Raw genomic sequence first — 21,631 nt, forward strand, 5'->3', positions numbered from 1 at the left:
CCCATTTTACAGATGAGGGAACTGAGGCCCAGAGAAGTGAAGTGAATTGCCCAAAGTCACACAGCCGAGTGTGAGCCCGATGTGGGCTAAGACTGTTTCTCTTTGTCTCTGAATTGTACTTTCCAAGCGCTTAGTCCAGTGCTCTGCACACAGTAAGCGCTCAATAAACATGACTGAATGAAGAGGCGGAGTTTGGATTAGAACCCATGACCTTCCGACTCCCCCTTCTAACTGTGAGCCCACCGTGGGCAGGGATTGCCTCTATCTGTTGCCGAATTGTACTTTCCAAGCGCTTAGTACGGTGCTCTGCGCGCAGTAAGCGCTCAATGAATACGACTGCATGAATGAATGGAGGGATGACTCCCAGGCCCGGGTTCTCTCCACTACGGCCCGCTGCTTCTCTCTGTGTCCGTTCTAGCGTCCTCTCAAGTGTTTAGTACAGCGCTCCGTCCACGGTAACCGCTCAATAAATACGATTGGCCGACCGAGGGACTCCCGGCGTCCTCCCGAAGCCAACGTCTTCTCGTCCGTCTCCTAGGCCGGGAAAGGCATCCTGCGGGTCATCAAGGCCACCCCCGACGCTGTAGCCGACGTGGTCCCGGTGGACATCGTCATCAACCTGACCCTGGCGGTGGGATGGTACACGGCCGTCCACAGGTAAGAGGCGGCCTCGCCTAGTGGCTACAGCCCGGGCCTGGAAGTACTTCGGACCCGGGTTCTAATCCCAACCCCGCCGCTCGTCCGCTGGGTGACCTTGGACAAGTCACTTCCCTTCCCTCAGTTCCCTCATCTTTAAAATGGGATTGGGACCGGGAGCCCCACGTTAGGACGGGGACTGTGCCCACCCTGATTTGCTGGTGTCCACCCCGGCGCCTAGTAAGGTGCCTGGTACGTAGTAAGCGTTTAACAAATACTATAATTATGATTAGATTATTAGGTAGGAGCCCACCGCCGGAGCGATTCGGGAGCTTGGGAGAATTTCCGTGGGACTCTCTCAGGAGGTGTCCGGACCTGCATTCCAGACCCGAGAGATGCCGCTTGTAATAAGAGTGGTACTTCTTAAGCGCTTCATTCATTCGATCGTATTTATTAAGCGCTTACTGTGTGCAGAACACTGTATTAAGCACTTGGGAAAGGACGATGCAGCAATAAAGAAAGACAATACCTGCCTTCAACGAGCTCGCAGTCTATTCACCCCAACACTTGGTACAGTGCCTGGCACATAATAAGTGTTTAACCAATACCATAATTATTATTCGTGGCTCAGTGGAAAGAGCACGGGCTTTGGAGTCGGAGGTCATGGGTTGTCAGCTGTGTGACTGTGGGCAAGTCACTTAACTTCTCTGTGCCTCGGTTACCTCATCTGTAAAATGGGGATTAAGACTGTGAGCCCCACGTGGGTCAACCTGATTCCCCTGTGTCTACCCCAGCGCTTAGAACGGTGCTCGGCACATAGTAAGCGCTTAACAAATACCAACGTCATTATTATTATTATTATTAGGTGGAGGGAGACAGACATCCTGTCGGTAGCAGCACCGACAGATACAGAGCATTCAACTGGACCTCCTTTTATCTAGGCTGGGGTCCCTCTGGGGTGGGGGGGAAACTGAGGCTGGGGTTACACCCCCCCTCTGTGCTGGAGGGGTACTCCCCCGCCCTGACTCACCCTTCGGAGAGAAGGTCCGGTCCTCCTCGCCCCTGCAATTGGGGGGTGCGGGGTGGGGAAGAGACAGAGAGCCCTCTCGAGGAGCCCTCCGTACCGGGCACTGTACTAAGCACCGGGGTAGATAGAAGCTGATCAGGTTGAACCCAGTCCCTGTCCCACATGGGGATCACAATCTCAATCCCCATTTTCCAGATGAGGGAACTGAGGCCCAGAGAAGTGACTTGGCCAAGGTCACACAGCTGACGAGGGGCGGAGCTGGGAATAGAAGCCAGGCCCCTCTGACTCCCGGGCCCGGGCCCTATCCCCTAGGTCAGGGAATCAGAGTTGTCTCCCGCATCCAGAGCTGCTGGGGGTCTCCGGGGGGGCTGGGGCAGGGTCCTAAATGGGCACATAAGGATTCCGTGCAGCCAAAAGTCACCCCGGCACCTGCCGGCCTTCACCCCCAGAACCCCCTCGTCCCAGCTGCCCCTGGGCCGCCAAAGAAAGACACGGGCCGGGCGGATTCAGGGGTGAAGATTCTCTTCGCGGGTTCGGGAAAGGGTCCGGGTGGGTGGTCTTAGGCGGCAGGGTGAGTTTTGGGGGTGACACGAGGTCCCGGCGGGGGTCTCCGGCCCCTGCGGTTGGACTCGGCGCTCTCCCCGCCCTCCTGCTCTAAGAGCAGAGTTGTGCAGCGCGGCTTAGTGGAAAGAGTCCAGGCTTGGGAGTCAGAGGACATGGGTTCTAATCCTGCCACTTGTCCCCTGTGTGCCCACTTAACTTCTGTTACCTCATCTCTAAAGTGGGGATTAAGATTGTGAGCCCCACATGGGACAACCTGATTACCTCACCTCTACCCCAGCACACAGAACAGTGCTTGGCACACAGTAAGCACTTAAAAAATACCATCATCATTATTATTATTATTACCAGGCAGGGGTTGGTTGGGACCAGAGCCAGGGTAGAGGGAAATGGGGAAAGAAGGGAAAACAGCGTCTCATGATAACAGACCTGATGATTTTCCTCGGGTGCACCAGTGCCCGCCCACTTTAACCCACCTCTGGACTTTGAATTCATAGTGGGCAGGGAATGTGTCTGTTCGATTGTTCTACTGGACTCTCCCAAGTGCTTGGTACAGTGCTCTGTGCACAGTAACTGAAGCTTCGGAGTCAGAGGTCATGAGTTCGTCTCCCGGCTCTGCCACTTGGCAGCCGTGTGACCGTGGGCAAGTCACTTAACGGCTCTGTGCCTCAGTTACCTCATCTGTAAAATGGGGATTAACTGTGAGCCTCACGTGGGACAACCTGATGACCCTGTATCTCCCCCAGCGCTTAGAACGGTGCTCTGCACATAGTAAGCGCTTAACAGATACCAACATTATTAATAAATACGACTGACTGACCGACCGCCCAATGACCCACCCAGACCTAAATCCGCACCCAAAACCTTACAGTAATGATCTGACTCGCCCCGGAGCTTCACCGTGGGATCCGGCAGGTTGCGCCGGGCCGGAGTCATTCATCTATCGTATTTATGGACTATGGGGAGCGAAGCTCTGTACTAAGCGCTTGGGAGAGTACAATACAACAACAAATATGGGTTCACGGGTCCCTAGGAATGGGGGTGGGGGTGAAGGGACAGGTCTCCGAACCTTTGTACAGTGCCTCAGCACTTAGTACAGTGCCTGGCACATAGTAAGCACTTGACAAATACCCCAATTATTATTATTATTATTTATAGAGAAGGAGCTGATCACTAGGGAAGGGGCAAATCTCTGGGGAAAGGGGCAGTTCTCTAAGGATGGGGGAGGATGATGTCTAAAAAGTTGGTTCTCTCTCTGAAGACGGGGAGATTTCTTAGAAGGAGGCCGGGTCATTTGGGAAGAGGCCGGATCTCCAGGGAAGGGGCATAGCAGCAATTTATTTATTCATATTAATGTCTCTCCCTCCCTCTAGACGGGAACCTCGCTGTGGGCAGGGAATGTGTCTGCTTATAATAAGAATTATTATTATTATTATGGTATTTGTTAAGAGCTTCCTGCGTGCCAGGCACTGTAATAATAATGTCGGTATTTGTTAAGCGCTTACTACGTGCAGAGCGCTGTTCTAAGCGCTGGGGTAGATACAGGGGAATCAGGTTGTCCCACTTGAGGCTCACAGTTAATCCCCATTTTACAGATGAGGTAACTGAGGCACAGAGAAGTTAAATGACTTGCCCACGGTCACACGGCTGCCAAGTGGCAGAGCCGGGAGTCGAACTCATGACCTCTGACTCCGAAGCCCAGGCTCTTTCCACTGAGCCACGCTGCTTCTACTGTACTAAGGGCTGGGGTGGTTGCAACTTAATCGGGTTGGACACAGTCCCTGTCCCACATGGGGCTCACGCTCTTAACTCCATTTTACGGATGTGGTAACTGAGGCCCAGAGAAGTGAAGTGACTTGCCCGAAGTCACACAGCATACATGTGGAGGAGCCGGAATTAGAACCCAGGTCCTTCTGACTCCCAGGCCCCTGCTTCATCCACTAAGCCACGCTGCTTCTCATTGCTTATTGTTATACTGTACTCTCCCAAACCTTTAGTACAGTGCCCTGCACGCAGTAAACACTCAAAGTAAGCCCCTCAAACGGCAGGGACCGTCTCTATCTGTTGCCAACCTGTTCATCCCAAGCGCTTAGTACAGTGCTCTGCACATAGTAAGTGCTCAATAAATACGATTGAATGAATTGAATGAATAGGGATGAGGGGGCAGGTCTCTAGGGAAGGAGCATGGCTTCGTGGCTAGAGCCCGGGCCTGGGAGTCGAAAGGTCATGGGTTCTAATCCCGGCTCCACCAATTGTCTGCTGTGGGGCCTAGGGCAAGTCACCTCCCTTCTCTGTGTTTCGGTTGCCTCATCTGTAAAATGGAGAGTAAGACCGTGAGCCCCGTGGGGGACAACCTGATAACCCTCTATCTACCTCAGTGCTTAGAACAGTGCTCGGCACATAGTAAGCGCTTAACAAATACCATCATCATTATTATCATTATTCTTATTATGTTACCGAGAACTACCGGGACGGCCTCATCCGGCCCCACCGGCGAATCCTTTGGCTTCGCTTCTCTGGGCCTCGGTTCCCTCATCTCTAAAAACATGGGGATTAAGAGTGCGAGCCCCATGTGGGACGGGGACTGTGTCCAACCCGATTAACTTGTATCTACCCCAGCGCTTAGAACAGTGCTCGGCACATAGTAAGCGTTTAACAGGTATCATCGATATTATTAACAAATACCATTTTAAAAAAAAAGATTCAGGTTGGACACAGTCCCCATCCCACACGGGGCTCCCGGTCTGAGTGGAGGGGAGGGAGACCGGGGACCAGGGAAACTGAGGCCTAGAGCATAAAAGGGCTTTGTCTGTGCTAAGCACCGAGCACCGCGCTGGGGTAGAGGCAAGATAATCAGGTCGGACACAGCCATCCCACATGGATATGGCGGTCTGAGGGAGACCGGGGAGTGGGGAAACTGAGGCCTAGAGCAAAAAAGGGCTCTGTCTGCGCTAAGCTCTGTGCACAGTGCTGGGAAAAATACAAGATAATCGGGTCGGACACAGTCCCCGTCCCACACGGGAATCCAGGTCCGGTGTTGGGGGGAGACCGGGGAGCGGGGAAACTGAGGGCTAGAGTGACAAAGGGCTCCGTCTGTGCTAAGCACTCTGGACGGTGCTGGGATAGATACAAGATAATCGGGTCGGACACGGTCCCCGTCCCACACGGGAATCCAGGTCCGAGGGGGAGGGAGACCGGGGACCGGGGAAACTGAGGCCTAGTGCAAAAAAAGGCCGACCGATTCCTCGGTGCTCTGCCCGCTGCCTCACACTTGTCTATCTCATTTTCCAGGCCCAAATCAACTCTGATATACCACTGCACAACGGGCAACCTCAACCCTTTCCCCTGGGGAATGCTAGGTAAGTGTCTCACAAGACCAAAATCAAAAAACAACCTTCCCAACTCTTCTCCTTTCCGGGAATGGAAGTCACACCCACCCGACCTTGAGCAATTCCACAAAATCCCATTAAAGAAACTCCAAACCTAGGCTTCTTCCCACGTTGACACCGTGTCTCTTTGTCGTCGTCGTTTTTATACGGGATCCACGAAGCACTTCCTCTGCGATCAAACGCTGTTCTGAGCGCCGGAAGGTCGATACAAGTTAATTTGGGTTGGACGCAGTCCCTGTCCCGCCTGGGGTTTACAGTCTAAGTAGGAGGAAGAACGGGAGAACTGAGGCACAGAGAGGTTAGGCGACCTGCCCAGGGTCACAAGGCGAGCAGTTGGCAGGGCTGGGTGACTTTGGGCATGTTACTTCAACCGCTCTGTGCCTCGGTCTCCTCATTTGTGAAACAGGGATTGAATTACCCATTCTGCCTCCCTCTTAGACCGCGAGCCCCACTGGGGACGGGGACTGGGCCGGGAGTCCGAGGACCTGAGTTCGAAATCCCAGCCCTGCCGATTGTTTGCTGTGTGAACTTGGGCGAGTAACCTCATTTCCCTGTGCCTCAGTTTCCTCAACTGTAAAATGGGGATGTAATACCTATTCTCCCTACTACTTAGACTTTACCCTATTTATCTTATTAATGAGGTGTCCATCCCCTTGATTCTATTTATCGTGATTAAGTTGTCTTGTTTTTGTCCGTCTCCCCCGATTAGACCGTGAGCCCGTCGATGGGCAGTGATTGTCTCTATCTGTTGCCGATTTGTACCTTCCAAGTGCTTAGTAGAGTGCTCTGCACATAGTAAGTGCTCAATAAATACTATTGAATGAATGAATGAATAGTAAACGCTCAATAAATACTATTGAATGAATGAATGTGTGTCTCAGGAGGGACAGGGACTTTGAACTAATTAACTTCCCCAGCGCCTAGAACAGTGTTTGCTACATAGTAAGTGCTTAAATACCATAAAAAAGTTTATTGACTTATCCAAGGTCATACAGCAGGCCAGTAGTGGCCTGAGATTAGAACCCAGGTCCTCTGCCTCCTGGGCCTGTGGTTTTTCCAGTGGGCCACGCTGCTTTCCTTTTTCCACTGTCTTTTTCATAATTTGGGAATATAGATGAAGTCTTTTTTGAATAGTAGTGGTAAAGTATCTATCATGTGCCAGGCACTGTACTAAGCGCTGGGATTAGATACAGGATAATCAGGACGGAGTGGACGCGTGGGGCTCATCGGCTTTAATCCCCATTTTATAAGTGAGGTGACTGAGGCCCAGAGAAATGAAGTGACTTCCTCAAGGTCACACAGCAGACAAGCGACAGAAGCGTGATCGGAACCCAGGCCCTCTGACTCCCGGGCCCGGCCTCTTTCCACTAAGCCAGGTAGGCTGTTTTTCCCAGTGTCTACGTGGCTTTCCAAGGTCGATTCGGCAATTCTTTCTTCTTCACCAAATCTCATGACTCCTTGACCTCCTAGAACAGCGCGGCTCAGTGGAAAGAGCACTCGGAGGTCATGGGTTCAAATCCCAGCTCGGCCACTCGTCAGCTGTGTGACTTTGGGCAAGTCCCTTCACTCCTCGGTGCCTCAGTTCCCTCATCTGTAAAACGGGGATTAAGACTGTGAGCCCCACGTGGGACAACCTGATTCCCCCGTGTCTCCCCCAGCGCTTAGAACAGGGCTCGGCACACAGGAAGCGCTTAACAAACACCAACGTTATTATTATTATTAGAACACTGTAAGAGACACGTTCCCCATCCACGACGAGCCTACGGTTTAGAGGGGGAGACGGACGTTAATAGAATCACTAAATCACAGAAGTGCCGGAGAGAGCAGCATCAAGGGAAAAAGAAGATTTCCGCTCCCTTGTTTAATTCCCGTCTGTGTATTCTCTCCCAGCTGTCACTTAGCACAGCGCTCTGCCCACCGTTAAGCACTTAATGAACACTATTACTCTGATGATTAATGCATTGAGTCTGGGAATGTAATGATGATAATGGTATGTATCACGCCCTTGCTATGTGCCAAGCATTCATTCATTCATTCAATCGTATTTATCGAGTGCTTACTGCGTGCAGGGCGCTGTACTAAGCGCTTGGGATGTACAATTCGGCAACAGATAGAGACGATCCCCGCCCAGCGACGGGCTCGCAGTCTAAACGGGGGAGACGCTGTTCTAAGCACTGGGGTGGATACGAGGTAATCAGGTTGTCCCTCGTGGGGCTCACAGTCTTCATCCCCCTTTTACAGATGAGGTCACTGAGGCACAGAGAAGGTAAGTGGCGTGCCTAAAGTCACACAGCCGACAAGTGGCAGAGTCGGAATTGGAACCCACGACCTCTGACTCCCAACCCCGGGCACTTTCCACTAAGCCACGATGCCAACACCACAGCCCTTAACAGAGTGCTTGGCACAGAGTAAGCCTTACTGAAGGCACATTTCCTCCAAGAGGCCTTCCCTACCTATTTTAGAATAATAATAATAATAATAATAATAGTATTTAAGTGCTTACTATGTGCCAAGCACTGTTCTAAGCACTGGGTTATATTATTAACATCTGTCTCCCCCTCTAGACCGAAAGCTCATTGTGGGCAGGGAAAGTGTCTGTTATATCTTCATATTATCTTCATATATACATAGGGGAAGCAGCGTGGCTCAGTGGAAAGAGCCCGGGCTTGGAAGTCGGAGGTCATGGGTTCGACTCCCGGCTCTGCCACTTGTCAGCTGTGTGACTGTGGGCGAGTCACTTCGCTTCTCTGTGCCTCAGTTACCTCCTCTGTAAAATGAGGATTAACTGTGAGCCTCACGTGGGACAACCTGATTACCCTGTATCTACTCCAGCGCTTAGAACGGTGCTCTGCACATAGTAAGCGCTTAACAAACACCAACATTATTATAGTAAACTCTCCCAAGCTCTTAGTACGGTGCTTTACACACGATAAGCACTCAATAAGTATGATTGACTGCCTGACTGAGCTCTCATTTCCTTTTTTCCCAATCCCTTCTGGGTCAACCTGATTTTCTCCCTTTATTAATCCCTCCCTCAGCTCACAGCACTAAGGTCCAATCCGTATTTTTTTATTTCTGCTTATTCATTCAATCGTCTTCATTGAGCGCTTACTGTGTGCAGAACACTGTACTAAGCGCTTGGAAAGTACAGTTCGGCAACAGATAGAGACGATCCCTACCCAACAATGGGCTCACAGCCCCAGCGCTTAGAACGGTGCTCTGCGCATAGTAAGCGCTTAACAAATACCAACATTATTAAATGGGGGGAAAAAGAAAAGAAAAGAAAACAAGTCTGTCTCTCCTTCTAGACTGTAAGCTCCTTGTGGGCAGGGAACGTGTCTAGCAGTTCTTTTATACTCGTCTACTATAGCCTCCCATGCACTTAGTACAGTGCTCTGCACCCAGTAAGCACTCAATAAATAGATCGATTAATGAGTTTTTAGCTGGATGACCCCACCAGGTTTTCATTCATTCATTCAATCGTATCTATTGATCGCTTATTCATTCGATAGTATTTATCGAGCGCTTACTATGTGGAGAGCACTGTACTAAGCGCTTGGAATGGACAAATGGGTAACAGAGACAGTCCCGGCCCTTCGACGGGCTTACGGTCTAATCGGGGGAGACGGGCAGACAAGAACAATAGCAATACCGTGTGCAGAGCACTGTTCTAGACACTCGGGAGGAAAGGCCTCGTGGCACAGTGGATAAACCACGGGCCTGGGAGTCAGAAGGCCATGGGTTCTAATCCCCGCTCTGCCACTTGTCTGATCGTGTGACCTTGGGCAAGTTACTTCACTTCTCTGTGCCTCAGTTGCCTCATCTGTACGGCGGCGATCGAGACCGTGAGCCCCCCGTGGGACGGGGACCGCGTCCAGCCCGATTTGCTCGTATGCATCCTTTCATTCATCATTCAGTCGTATTTAGTGAGCACTTACCATGTGCACAGCACTGTACTAAGCGCTTGGGAGAGTCCGGCACTCAGTACAGTGCTCCGCCACTTGTCGGCTGTGCGACTTGGGGCAAGTCACAACTTCTCTGGGCTTCAGTTGCCTCATCTGTAAAATGGGGGTGAAGACCATGAGCCCCACCTGGGACAACCTGATAACCTTGTATCTCCCCCAGCGCTTAGAACAGTGCTTGGCACATAGTGAGTGCTTAACAAATACCATCATCATTATTATTATTATTCCAGTGTTTGGCACATAGTAGGTGCTTAACAACTACTATGATTATTACTGTCATTATGATTAGTGCTCTGTACACATTCATTCATTCAATAGTATTTATTGAGCGCTTACTACGTGCAGAGCACTGTACTAAGCGCTTGGCATGTACAGATCGGCAACGGACAGAGACGGTCCCTGCCCGCTGACGGGCTCACAGCCTAATCGGTAAGCGCTCGGTAAATACGATTGAATGACTAACAATAATGGGTTTTTATTCATTCATTCAGTAGTATTTATTGAGCGCTTACTACGCGCAGAGCACTGTACTAAGCGCTTGGCATGTACAGATCGGCAACGGATAGAGACGGTCCCTGCCCTCTGACGGGCTTACGGTCCGGTCGGGGGAGACGGACAGGCTGTCGGGACGAACGGCGGCTCTTCCCGACATCGTCTCCTAGGGTACCACGTCCTGAAGACTTTCCAAGAGTCGCCCCTGGAGAAAGCCTTCAGGAGACCCTGCACTGACTTCATTTCAAGCAGCATCACGGCTCACTACTGGAACGCCGTCAGCCACGTAGGCCCGGCCGTCCTCTACGACTTCTACCTGAGGATCACGGGAAGGAAGCCCAGGTGCCAAGCGTCCCAGGGCACAGAGGGGGTCGGTGGGGGGGGGGGAGCGGGTGGGTCCCCCTGGCTGAGCCAGGGACGGCGAAGCCCCCGAGGCTTCGGGAGGCAGCGTGGCTCCGTGGAAAGCGCGGGCTTGGGAGTCAGAGGTCACGGGTTCCAGTCCCGGCTCCGCCCCTCGTCAGCTGGGTGACTGTGGGCGAGTCACCTCACTTCTCTGGGCCTCGGTGACCTCATCTGTAAAAGGGGGATGAAGACGGCTGAGCCTCACGTGAGACAACCTCATTACCCTGTCTCTACCCCAACGCTCAGAACAGCGCTATGCACATAGGAAGCGCTTAACAAATACCGACATTATTATTATCATTATTATTAACTGGGTTATCTACAGAGACAAAGATTCCCAGAACCCAGTGGGGCATAATAATAATGTTGGTATTTGTTAAACGCTTACTATGTGCCAAGCACTGTTCTAAGCGCTGGGGGAGATACGGGGTCGTCAGGTTGTCCCAGGTGGGGCTCACAGTCTTCATCCCGTCAGTGGGCAGGGACCGTCTCTCTCTGTTGCCAATTTATACATTCCAAGCGCTTAGTACAGTGCTCTGCACATAGTAAGAGCTCATTAAATACTATTGAATGAATGAATGAATCCCCATTTGACAGATGAGGTCACTGAGGCACAGAGAAGTGAAGTGACATGCCCAAGGTCATACAGCTGACAAGTGATGGAGCTGGGATTCGAACCCGTGACCTCTGACTCCCAAGCCCGGGCTCTTTCCACTGACCCATGCTACAGCACAGTTGGATGAGTGACTTTGAAGACACCTTAAAGAGGGTCTTGACCACTGAATGATAACAATCACTGCGGTACTTGTCAAGCGCTTACTGTGTGCCAGACACTGTACTAAGCACTGCTCAGGGGCCCGATCCCCATTTTCCAGATGAGGTGAGCGAGGCTCAGAGAATAATAAAATAAATAAAGTTGGTATTTGTTAGGCGCTTACTATGTGCCAAGCGCTGCTCTAAACGCTGGGGTAGATACAAAGTAATCAGGTTGTCCCACGTGGGGCTCGAAGTCTTCATCCCCAGTTTACAGATGAGGGAACTGAGGCCCAGGGAAGTGAAGTGACTTGCCCACAGTCACACAGCTGCCAAGTGGCAGATCTGGGGTTCAAACCCACGACTTCCGACTCCCAAGCCCGGGCTCTGTCCACTAGGCCATTCTGCTCCTCCAGAAGTGAGGTGACTTGGCCAAAGTCACACAGCAGACAAGTGGCAGAGGCAGGACTAGAACCCAGGACCTTCTGACTCCCGGGCCCGGGCTCTATCCGCTCCGCCCTGCTATGTGTAGACACAGAGTTGTAGTTCCTGGGTTTTTTGCCATTTGGAGAAACAGTTGATGTTCCAATTGCACCATCATCATTTTAGTTTCATGTCTGCTGGGTGGCCTTGGGCAAGCCACTTCACTTCTCTTCGCCTCAGTTCCCTCATCTGGCAAATGGGGATTAAGACTGTGAGTCCCATGCAAGACAGGGACTACGTCCAACCCGATTTGTTGGATCCACCCCAGCGCTTAGTACAGTGCCTGGCACATAGTAAATACTTAACAAATACTACAGTTACTAAGATTATTTGGAAGGGAAGGAGGATATTGTGTCTCCCTTGAGTATTTTGGTATTTGTTAAGCACTTACTGTGTGCCAAGCACTGTTCTAAGCGCTGGGGGATACAAGGTGATCAGGTGGTCCCACGTGGGGCTCACGGTCTTCATGCCCATTTTACAGATGAGGGAACTGAGGCACAGAGAAGTGAAGTGACTTGCCCAAAGTCACACAGCTGGCAAGCGGCAGAGCCGGGATTCGAACCCATGCCCTATGACTCCCAAGCCAGGGCTCTTTCCACCGAGCCACACTGCTTCTCTGTTTTGGGGGTGTCATTTTGGTGGGGATGAAATGTGTCAGTTGAATGTCCCGAGCATTCTATGCCCCTCATCTTCAGAGAGAATAAATCCCCAAGTCCGAAGCAAAGGAAACATTCAAATCATTGTGGCCAGGGAATGTGTCTACCAACTGTAGCTTACTGGAAAGAGCCTGGGCTTGGGGGTCAGAGGGCATGGGTTCTAATCCAGCCCCGCCACTGGTCATTCATTCATTCAATAGTATTTATTGAGCGCTTACTATGTGCAGAGCACTCTACTAAGTGCTTGGAATGTACAATTTGGCAACAGATAGGGACGATCTCTGCCCAGTAAGGGGCTCACAGTCTAAACTTGTCTGCTTTGGGACCTTGGGCAAGTCACTTAACTTCTCTGGGCCTCAGTTACCTCATCTGTAAAATGGGGAGTAAAAGTGTGAACCCCACGTGGGGCAACCTGATTACACTATATCTACCTCAGCACTTAGAACAGTGTTTGGCACAAAGTAAGTGCTTAACAAATACCATAAACATTCTTATTATTATTATTATTATTATTACTCTCCCAAGTGCTCCCAAGTGCTTAGTACTTTAGTATAATTATTATTATTATTATTACTGTGTTCTGCACACAATAAGTGTTCAATAAACTTGTTCCGGAACCAAGTGAGGTTCCTCGTCCCGTGGGGAACCGACATACGCTAAAAGCACAGACTCTCCAGTCAATCAATCAATCAATTGATCAATTTTATTGAGTGCTTACCGCTTGCATTGTACTGTATTAAGCACTTGGGAAAATGCAATAGACTATTATAACACAGTAACATCACACCATACCATCATAACATAATAACATGATGTCTTAATCAAGGGTGATTTTTTTCTCTTCTAAGAGGTTGACTCAATCAATTAATCAATGGTATTTATTGATGTAACGGTTGCATAAAACTACAAATTGTCTATTCTATGGTGTTTCCAGTGACACTGTTGGGAAGCAGCGTGGCTCAGTGGAAAGAGCCCGGGCTTGGGAGTCAGAGGTCACGGGTTCGACTCCCGGCTCTACCACTCGTCAGCTGTGTGACTGTGGGCGAGTCGCTTCACTTCTCTGTGCCTCAGTTCCCTCGTCTGTCAAATGGGGATTAACTGTGAGCCTCACGTGGGACGACCCAATTACCCTGTATCTACCCCGGCGCTTAGAGCGGTGCTCTGCACATAGTAAGCGCTTAACAAATGCCAACGTTATTATTATTATCAGAAAGCTGGACAGTGAAAAAAACAGATAGAAAGAACATCGATTCTTTGGAAATGTGGTGTCGGAGAAGGCTTTTGCGACTACCACGGACTGCCCGAAAGACAAACAAATGGGTTTTAGAGCAAATTAAGTCAAAGTGGTCTTTGGAAGGCCAAATGACTCGACTTAAGATGAGCAGATTTTGGACACATCATCAGGAGGACTGATTCTCTGGAGAAGTCACTAATACTAGGAAAAGTCCAGGGAAACATGGAAGGGGCAGACCGGCGGCTAGACGGCTAGAGACCGTAACGACGATAACGGAAGAACCGCTAGAAAGGTTACGGATTAAGGCAGAGGACGGGACGTTCCGGAGAGAGTATATCCAGGGAGCCGCTATGAATCGGAAATGACTCGACAGCACTTAATAATAATAAAAATTTATCCAACACTTACTGTTTGCAGATCCCCGTAATAAGCGCTTGGGAGAGTACAATATAATTGAGTTAATCGACTTGTTCCCTGCCCACAAGGAGCTTACAATTTAAGGCAATTACTTGGGATATTGTTAAGTAGAAAGGCAGGGCTTTCTGGGGAGCAGGAGCACATCTGAAACACAGAGCAGAGAGGGAAATAAATTCACACCGTTGTTGTCATTCATTCAATAGCATTTATTGAGCGCTTACTATGTGCAGAGCACTGGACTAAGCGCTTGGACTGGACAAATCGGCAAGAGATAGAGACGGTCCCTGCCCTTCGACGCGCTTACACGTTGGTTGTCGCCTTAAAAACGAATTTAAACACTGTGCCGCTTTTTCAGAGTAAACTCACGGTGGCGTCTCTCCCCTTCTCGACTTCAGAATGACAAAGCTGGTCAACCGACTGCTCAAGTCCCTTTCCCTGATGGAGTATTTCATCAATCGGAGCTGGGAATGGAGTACGTACAATACGGAAATGTTAATGGGGCAGCTTACTCCTGAAGACCAAAAAGTAAGTATGCTGCTGAATTAGATGACCTATCTCGCTCTCTGTCGAGCTGTGGTTTGCTCTGTCAGTATGGAAGTTGCCCCCGTGAACATCACTCATTCATTCAATCGTATTTATTGATAAATCATATATTTCTCATCTATATTTATGTATTAATTGTGTGCAGAGCACTGGACCGCTCGCCTGGGAGAGCACGACATAACGTTCATTCATTCATTCAATAGTATTTATTGAGCGCTTACTTTGTGCAGAGCACTGTACTAAGCGCTTGGGACGAACAAGTCGGCAACAGATAGAGACGGTCCCTGCCGTTCGACGGGCTCACGGTCTGATCGGGGGAGACGGACGGACGAGAACGATGGCGATAAATAGAGTCGAGGGGAAGAACGTCTCGTAAAAACGATGGCAACGAAATAGAATCGAGGCGATGTACAATTCATTAACAAAATAAATAGGGTAACGGAAATATATATAGTCGAGTGGACGAGTACGGTGCTGTGGGGATGGGAAGGGAGAGGTGGAGGAGCGGAGGGAAAAGGAGAAAAAGAGGGTTTAGCTGCGGAGAGGTAAAGGGAGGATGGCAGAGGGAGTAGAGGGGGAAGAGGAGCTTGGTCTGGGAAGGCCTCTCGGAGGAGGTGAGTTTTAAGTAGGGTTTCGAAGAGGGGAAGAGAATCGGTTTGGCGGAGGTGAGGAGGGAGGGCGTTCCGGGACCGCGGGAGGACGCGGCCCGGGGGTCGACGGCGGGACGGGCGAGACCGAGGGACGGCGAGGAGGTGGGCGGCGGAGGAGCGGAGCGTGCGGGGTGGGCGGTAGAAAGAGAGAAGGGAGGAGAGGTAGGAAGGGGCAAGGTGATGGAGAGCCTTGAAGCCTAGAGTGAGGAGTTTTTGTTTGGAGCGGAGGTCGACGGGCAACCACTGGAGTTGTTTAAGAAGGGGAGTGACACGCCCAGATCGTTTCTGTGGGAAGATGAGCCGGGCGGCGGAGTGAAGAATAGACTGGGAGCGGGGCGAGAGAGGAGGAAGGGAGGTCGGAGAGAAGGCCGACACGGTAGTCTAGCCGGGATATAACGAGAGCCCGTAGCGGTAAGGTAGCCGTCTGGGTGGAGAGGAAAGGGTGGATCTTGGCGATATTGTAAAGGTGAAACCGGCAGGTCTCGGTAACGGATAGGATGCGTGGGGCGAACGAGAGAGACGAGTCGAGGATGACACCGAGATCACGGGCCCGAGAGACGGGAAGGACGGTCGTGCCATCCACGATGATAGAGAAGTCTGGAAGAGGACCGGGTTCGGGAGGGAAGATGAGGAGCTCGGTCTCGCTCATGTCGAGTTTTAGGTGGCGGGCCGACATGTCCAGGCGGAGACGTCCCGGAGGCGGGAGGAGACGCGAGCCCGAAGGGAGGGGGAGAGGACAGGGGCGGAGATGTAGATCCGCGTGTCATCTGCGTAGAGATGGTAGTCGAAGCCGTGAGAGCGAATGCGTTCACCGAGGGAGTGAGTGTAGATGGAGAACGGAAGAGGGCCGAGAACTGACCCTCGAGGAACTCCGACGGTTAAAGGATGGGAGGGGGAGGAGGCGCCGGCGAAGGAGACCGAGAACGACCGGCCAGAGAGGTGAGAGGAGAACCGGGAGAGGACGGAGTCCGTGAAGCCGAGGTGAGATGAGGTGTGGAGGAGGAGGGGACGGTCGACGGTGTCAAAGGCAGCAGAGAGGTCGAGGAGGATCAGAATGGAGTAGGAGCCGTCGGATTTGGCAAGAAGGAGGCCACGGGTGACCTTAGAGAGAGCGGTCTCGGTAGAGTGGAGGGGAAGGAAGCCAGATCGGAGGGGGTCTAGGAGAGAATGGGAGTTAAGGAATTCTAAGCATCGATTGTAGACGACTCGTTCTAGGATTTAACGATATACACACTCCCTGCCCCCAACGAACTGACAGCACTGGAGTTTAGCTTCTCCTTACGTTTCCTGATCCAAACCCGTCCAAAACGTACAAGAGATTTTTAAGACCAAAGAAGAGGACAATTTAAGTTCCTGTATTTCATGGGTGGTGTTTGTTCATGAAGCTAGACTTCCTCTTATTAAGCTGTTTTACTTTAGATAGGCCAAATGAATTTTTTAAGGGTACGTGTTAATAATAATGTTGGTATTTGTTAAGCGCTTACTACGTGCCGAGCACTGTTCTAAGTTCTGGGGGAGATACAGGGTCATCAGTTGGTCCCACATGAGGCTCACAGTCTTAATCCCCATTTTACAGATGAGGTAACTGAGGCCCAGAGAAGTGAAGTGACTTGCCCACGGTCACACAGCTGCCAAGCATTCGAACCCATGACTTCTGACTCCCAAGCCCGGGCTCTTTCCACTGAGCCACGCTGCACTTACTATGTGCCCAGCCACTGTGCTAAGTGCCTTAAAATCTTCAGAACGGCCTCTGAGTCTTCAGGGGCAAGAGAAGTTCCAAGTCTTAGGTTTAGAAAAGGCAGAATTAAATCTTGAGAGAGCATGGGCTCCTAGTTAATAATGTTGGAATTTGTTAAGCGCTTACTATGTGCAGAGCACTGTTCTAAGCACTGGGGTAGATACAGGGTAATCAGGTTGTCTCACGTGAGGCTCACAGTTAATCCCCATTTTACAGATGAGGTCACTGAGGCACAGAGTAGTTAAGTGACTTGCCCACAATCACACAGCTGACAAGTGGCAGAGCCGGGAGTCGAACCCATGACCTCTGACTCCCAAGTCCGGGCTCTTTCCTCTGAGCCACGAGATAATAATAATAACACTGTTGGTATTTGTTAAGCGCTTACTGTGTGCAGAGCACTGTTCTAAGCGCTGCGGTAGATACAGGGTAATCAGGTTGTCCCACCTGAGGCTCACGGTCTTAATCCCCATTTTACAGATGAGGGAACCGAGGCCCAGAGAAGCGAAGCAACTTGCCCACCGTCACACAGCTGACAGGTGGCAGAGCCAGGAATTCGAACCTATGACCTCTGACTCCCAAACCCGGGCTCGTTCCACTGAGCCACGAGATAAACCTGGTTGTGTAGAGGATAGAGCACGAGGCTGGGAGTCGGAAGGTCATGGGTTCTAATCCTTGCTCCTCCATTTGTCAGTGCTTAGAACAGGGCTTCAGCGCATGGAACAGTGCTTAGCACATAGTAAGCGCTTAACAAATACCATCATTATCATTATTGTCTGCTGTGTGACCTAGGGCGGGGGTCATTTCACTTCTCTGGGCTTCAGTTATCTCATCTATAAAATGGGGATTGAGACTGTGAGCCCCATGTGGGGCAGGAACGGTGTCCAACCCGACTCGCTAGTATGTCCCCTCCTCCCCCCGACCCCAGTGCTTATTACAGTGCCTGGCACAAAGAAAGCACTTAATACCATAAGTATTACTATTATTAATAATAATAATAATAATGTTGGTATTTGCTAAGCGCTTACTCTGGGCCGAGCACCGTTCTAAGCGCTGGGGGAGACACAGGGGAATCAGGTGGTCCCACGTGGGGCTCACAGTCTTAATCCCCGTTTTACAGATGAGGTAACTGAGGCACCGAGAAGTGAAGTGACTTGCCCAAAGTCACACAGCTGACAAGTGGCCGAGCCAGGATTCAAACCCATGACCTCTGACTCCAAAGCCCGGGCTCTTTCCACTAGAGCCACGCTGCTTCTCATTATGCTGAATTAAAGCTCTTCAGAACGACTTGCCTTTTCTCATCATAATAATGACAATAATAATTATGTATGGTATCTGTGAAGCACTTACTATATGGAAAACACTGTACTAAGCACTGGGGTAGACGAAAGATAATCAAGTCCCACGTGGGGCTCATGGTCAAAGTAGGAAAGGAACGGGTATTGACCCCTCATTTTGCAGACGAGGGAACTGAGGCACGGAGAAATTTAATAACTGGCTCAAGGTCACCCAGCAGATATATGGCAGAGCGGGGTTTAGAACCCAGGTCCTCTGACTCCCGGGCCTGTGCTCTATCCACTAGGCAACATCGCTCCTGCCGCTGCTCGTCGATTTACCGAGCACTTTCTATGTGAAGAGCAATCTACTAAGTGCTCGGGAGAGGACTTGTTTTGCCATCTGTCTCCCGCTTTGAGGCTGCGATCCCGTTGAAGGGCAGGGATTGTCTCTATCTGTAGCCGAATTGTACATTCCAAGCGCTTAGTACAGTGCTTTGCACACAGTAAGCGCTCACTAAATATATTAGGGAAGCATATCATATCATATCATATATCCTAGAGAAGCAGCGTGGCTCAGTGGAAAGAGCCTGGGCTTCGGAGTCAGAGGTCATGAGTTCGACTCCCTCCTCTGCCACTTGTCAGCTGTGTGACCGTGGGCGAGCCACTTCACTTCTCTGGGCCTCAGTTACCTCATCTGGAAAATGGGGATTAACCGTGAGCCTCACGTGGGACGACCTGATTACCCTGTATCCACCCCGGTGCTCAGAACAGTGCTCTGCCCACAGTAAGCGCTTAACAAATACCAACATTATCATTATGATGATGATTGAATGGACAAGGCTCCTCCGAGAAGCCTTCCCTGACTAAGCCCTCCACTCCCTCCTGCACCGCTCTGACTTGCTCCTTCATTCATCCTCCCCCCGATCCCCACAGCACATAGGTATAGATCTGTATATAGTTGTAATTTATACATTTATTCATCTATTTATTAATTTACATTAGCGTCTGTCTCCCCCTCTAGGCCGTGAGCTCACTGTGGGTGGGAACGTATCCGTCCGTTGTTGGACTGTACTCTCCCAAGCGCTCAGTACAGTGCTTTGCAAACAGTAAACGTGGAGAAGGGGTGTGGCTTAGTGGAAAGAGCCCGGGCTTGGGAGTCGGTGGATGTGGGTTCTAATCCCGACTCTGCCCCTTGTCAGCTGTGTGACTGTGGGCAAGTCACTTCACTTCTCTGGGCCTCAGTTCCCTCATCTGTAAAATGGGGATGAAGACCGTGAGCCTCACGTGGGACGACCTCGTTCCCCCGTATCTCCCCCAGCGCTTAGAACAGTGTTCTGCACATAGTAAGCGCTTAACAAACGCCAACATTATTATTATTATTACTCCAGCGCTTAGAACGGGACTTGGAACATGGTAAACGCTTAACAAATACCATAATTATTATTTCTGTTATCATTAAAAAATACGATTGAATGAAGGGGCAGAGATAGTAGACCCATTCCCTGCTCACGAGGAGTTTATAGTCTAGAGGGGAAGACAGACATTAAAGGAAATTGCAGTTCTTTCTGTACAGTAGGGCCGTAGGGGACGAAGACGGGGTGAATATCGAGTGCCCGAAGGGCGGGGACGGATCCAAATGCTTAGGCGGAGCAGAAGGGAGAGGATTTAGTTGAGGAAGGCCTCTTGGTGGAGACGGGATTTCAATAAGGCTCTGAAGGGGGAAAGAGTGGTCGTATTGGAAGGGGGAGGGAGTTCCAGGCCACAGGGAGGATGTTGGACGATGGGTCGGCAGCAAGACGGACAAGATCGAGCGATTAGCTTGGTATTAGAGGAGTGAACTGGGTGGGCTGGGAGGTAGCGGGAGATCAGCGAGGTGAGCAGCAAATCGGGCGGTCGGTCGATGGCATTTACCGAGCACTTACAGTGTGCGGAGCACTTGCTAAGCGCTTGGGAGAGCCCAATACCACAGAAGTAGCAGACACGTCCATTCATTCACTCGACAGTATTTACTGAGCGCTTACTATGTGCAGAGCACTTACTAAGCGCTTGGAATGTACAAGCCCATAACGAGTTTACGGTCTGGGGGGGGGAGGGAGGGGTGAATAGAAAGTAAGATAGGAAGGGGGTGGGCTGATTGAGTGCTTTAAAGCCAATGGTAAGGAGTGTCTGTTTGATATGAAGGTGGATAATAATAATGGTAATTAATGATTTTGGTATTTGTTAAGCGCCGGGGTAGATACAAGCTAATCAAGCAGCGTGGCTCAGTGGAAAAGAGCCCGGGCTTCGGAGTCAGAGGTGATGAGTTCGACTCCCGGCTCTGCCACTTGTCAGCTGTGTGACATTGGGCAGGTCACTTCACTTCTCTGGGCCTCAGTTATCTCATCTGTAAAATGGGCATTAACAGTGAGCCTCACGTGGGACGACCTGATTACCGTGCATCTACCCCAGCGCTTAGAACAGTGCTCTGCACATAGTAAGCGCTTAACAGATACCAACATTATTAATCGGGTTGGGCACGGTCCCTGTCCCACATGGGGCTCACACTCTTAATCCCCATTTTACAGATGATGGAAATGAGGCACAGAAAAGTTAAGTGACTTCGCACAGCAGAGAAGTGGCGAAGTGGCAGAGAGTGGATTAGAACCCACGGCCTTCTGACTCCCGGGCCCGGAGTCCACTAGGCAACCTCTAAAAGTCCTGGAGGAGTGGCCTTTCATTCTTTTAATTTTATTCTTTTTTATTCTTAGAGAAGCAGCGTGGCTCAGTGGCAAGAGCCCGGGCTTGGGAGTCAGAGGTCATGGGTTTGATTCCCGGCTCTGCCACTTGTCAGCTGTGTGACCGTGGGCAAGTCACTTCACTTCTCTGTGCCTCAGTTCCCTCATCTGCAAAATGGGGATGAAGACTGGGAGCCTCACATGGGGCAACCCGATTGCCCTGTATCTATCCCAGCGCTTAGAACAGTGCTCTGCCCATAGTAAGCGCTTAACAAATACCAACATTATTATAGCTTGGATTAGACCGTGAGCCCGTTATTGGGCAGGGATGGTCTCGGTTGCCGAATTGTCCATTCCAAGCGCTTAGTCCAGTGCTCTGCACATAGTAAGTGCTCAATAAATACTATTGAATGAATGAATTAGAACCCAGGTCCTTCTAACCCCAGGCCTGTGTTCTAGCCACTGGACCACACTGCTCCAACTTAATGGGGCCCTACTGCTCTTAGATCAGTGGAAAGAGCCCGAGCTTGGGAGTCAGAGGTCATGAGTTCAAATTCCGGCTCTGTCCCTTGTCAGCTGTGTGACTGTGGGCAAGTCACTTCACTTCTCTGTGCCTCAGTTCCCTCATCTGTAAAATGGGGATTAAGACTGTGAGCCCCACATGGGACAACCTGATTACCCTGTATCTACTCCAGTG

General features: G+C 50.7%; 1 protein-coding gene across 1 annotated transcript in view; it reads left to right on the forward strand.

Moving 5' to 3' along the window:
- The window catches only part of FAR2 (fatty acyl-CoA reductase 2), a 153,779-nt gene that overhangs the window by 126,359 nt on the left and 5,789 nt on the right, over nucleotides 1–21,631 (forward strand). Inside the window, exons 7-10 of the mRNA XM_029050350.1 lie at nucleotides 539–657; nucleotides 5,516–5,583; nucleotides 10,241–10,412; nucleotides 14,411–14,540. Of these exons, the coding sequence (XP_028906183.1) occupies nucleotides 539–657; nucleotides 5,516–5,583; nucleotides 10,241–10,412; nucleotides 14,411–14,540 (489 nt within the window). The remainder of the gene's footprint in view (nucleotides 1–538; nucleotides 658–5,515; nucleotides 5,584–10,240; nucleotides 10,413–14,410; nucleotides 14,541–21,631) is intronic.

This window comes from Ornithorhynchus anatinus, chromosome 2, assembly GCF_004115215.2.
Source record: "Ornithorhynchus anatinus isolate Pmale09 chromosome 2, mOrnAna1.pri.v4, whole genome shotgun sequence".
In the NCBI taxonomy this organism is placed as follows: Eukaryota; Metazoa; Chordata; class Mammalia; order Monotremata; family Ornithorhynchidae; genus Ornithorhynchus; species Ornithorhynchus anatinus.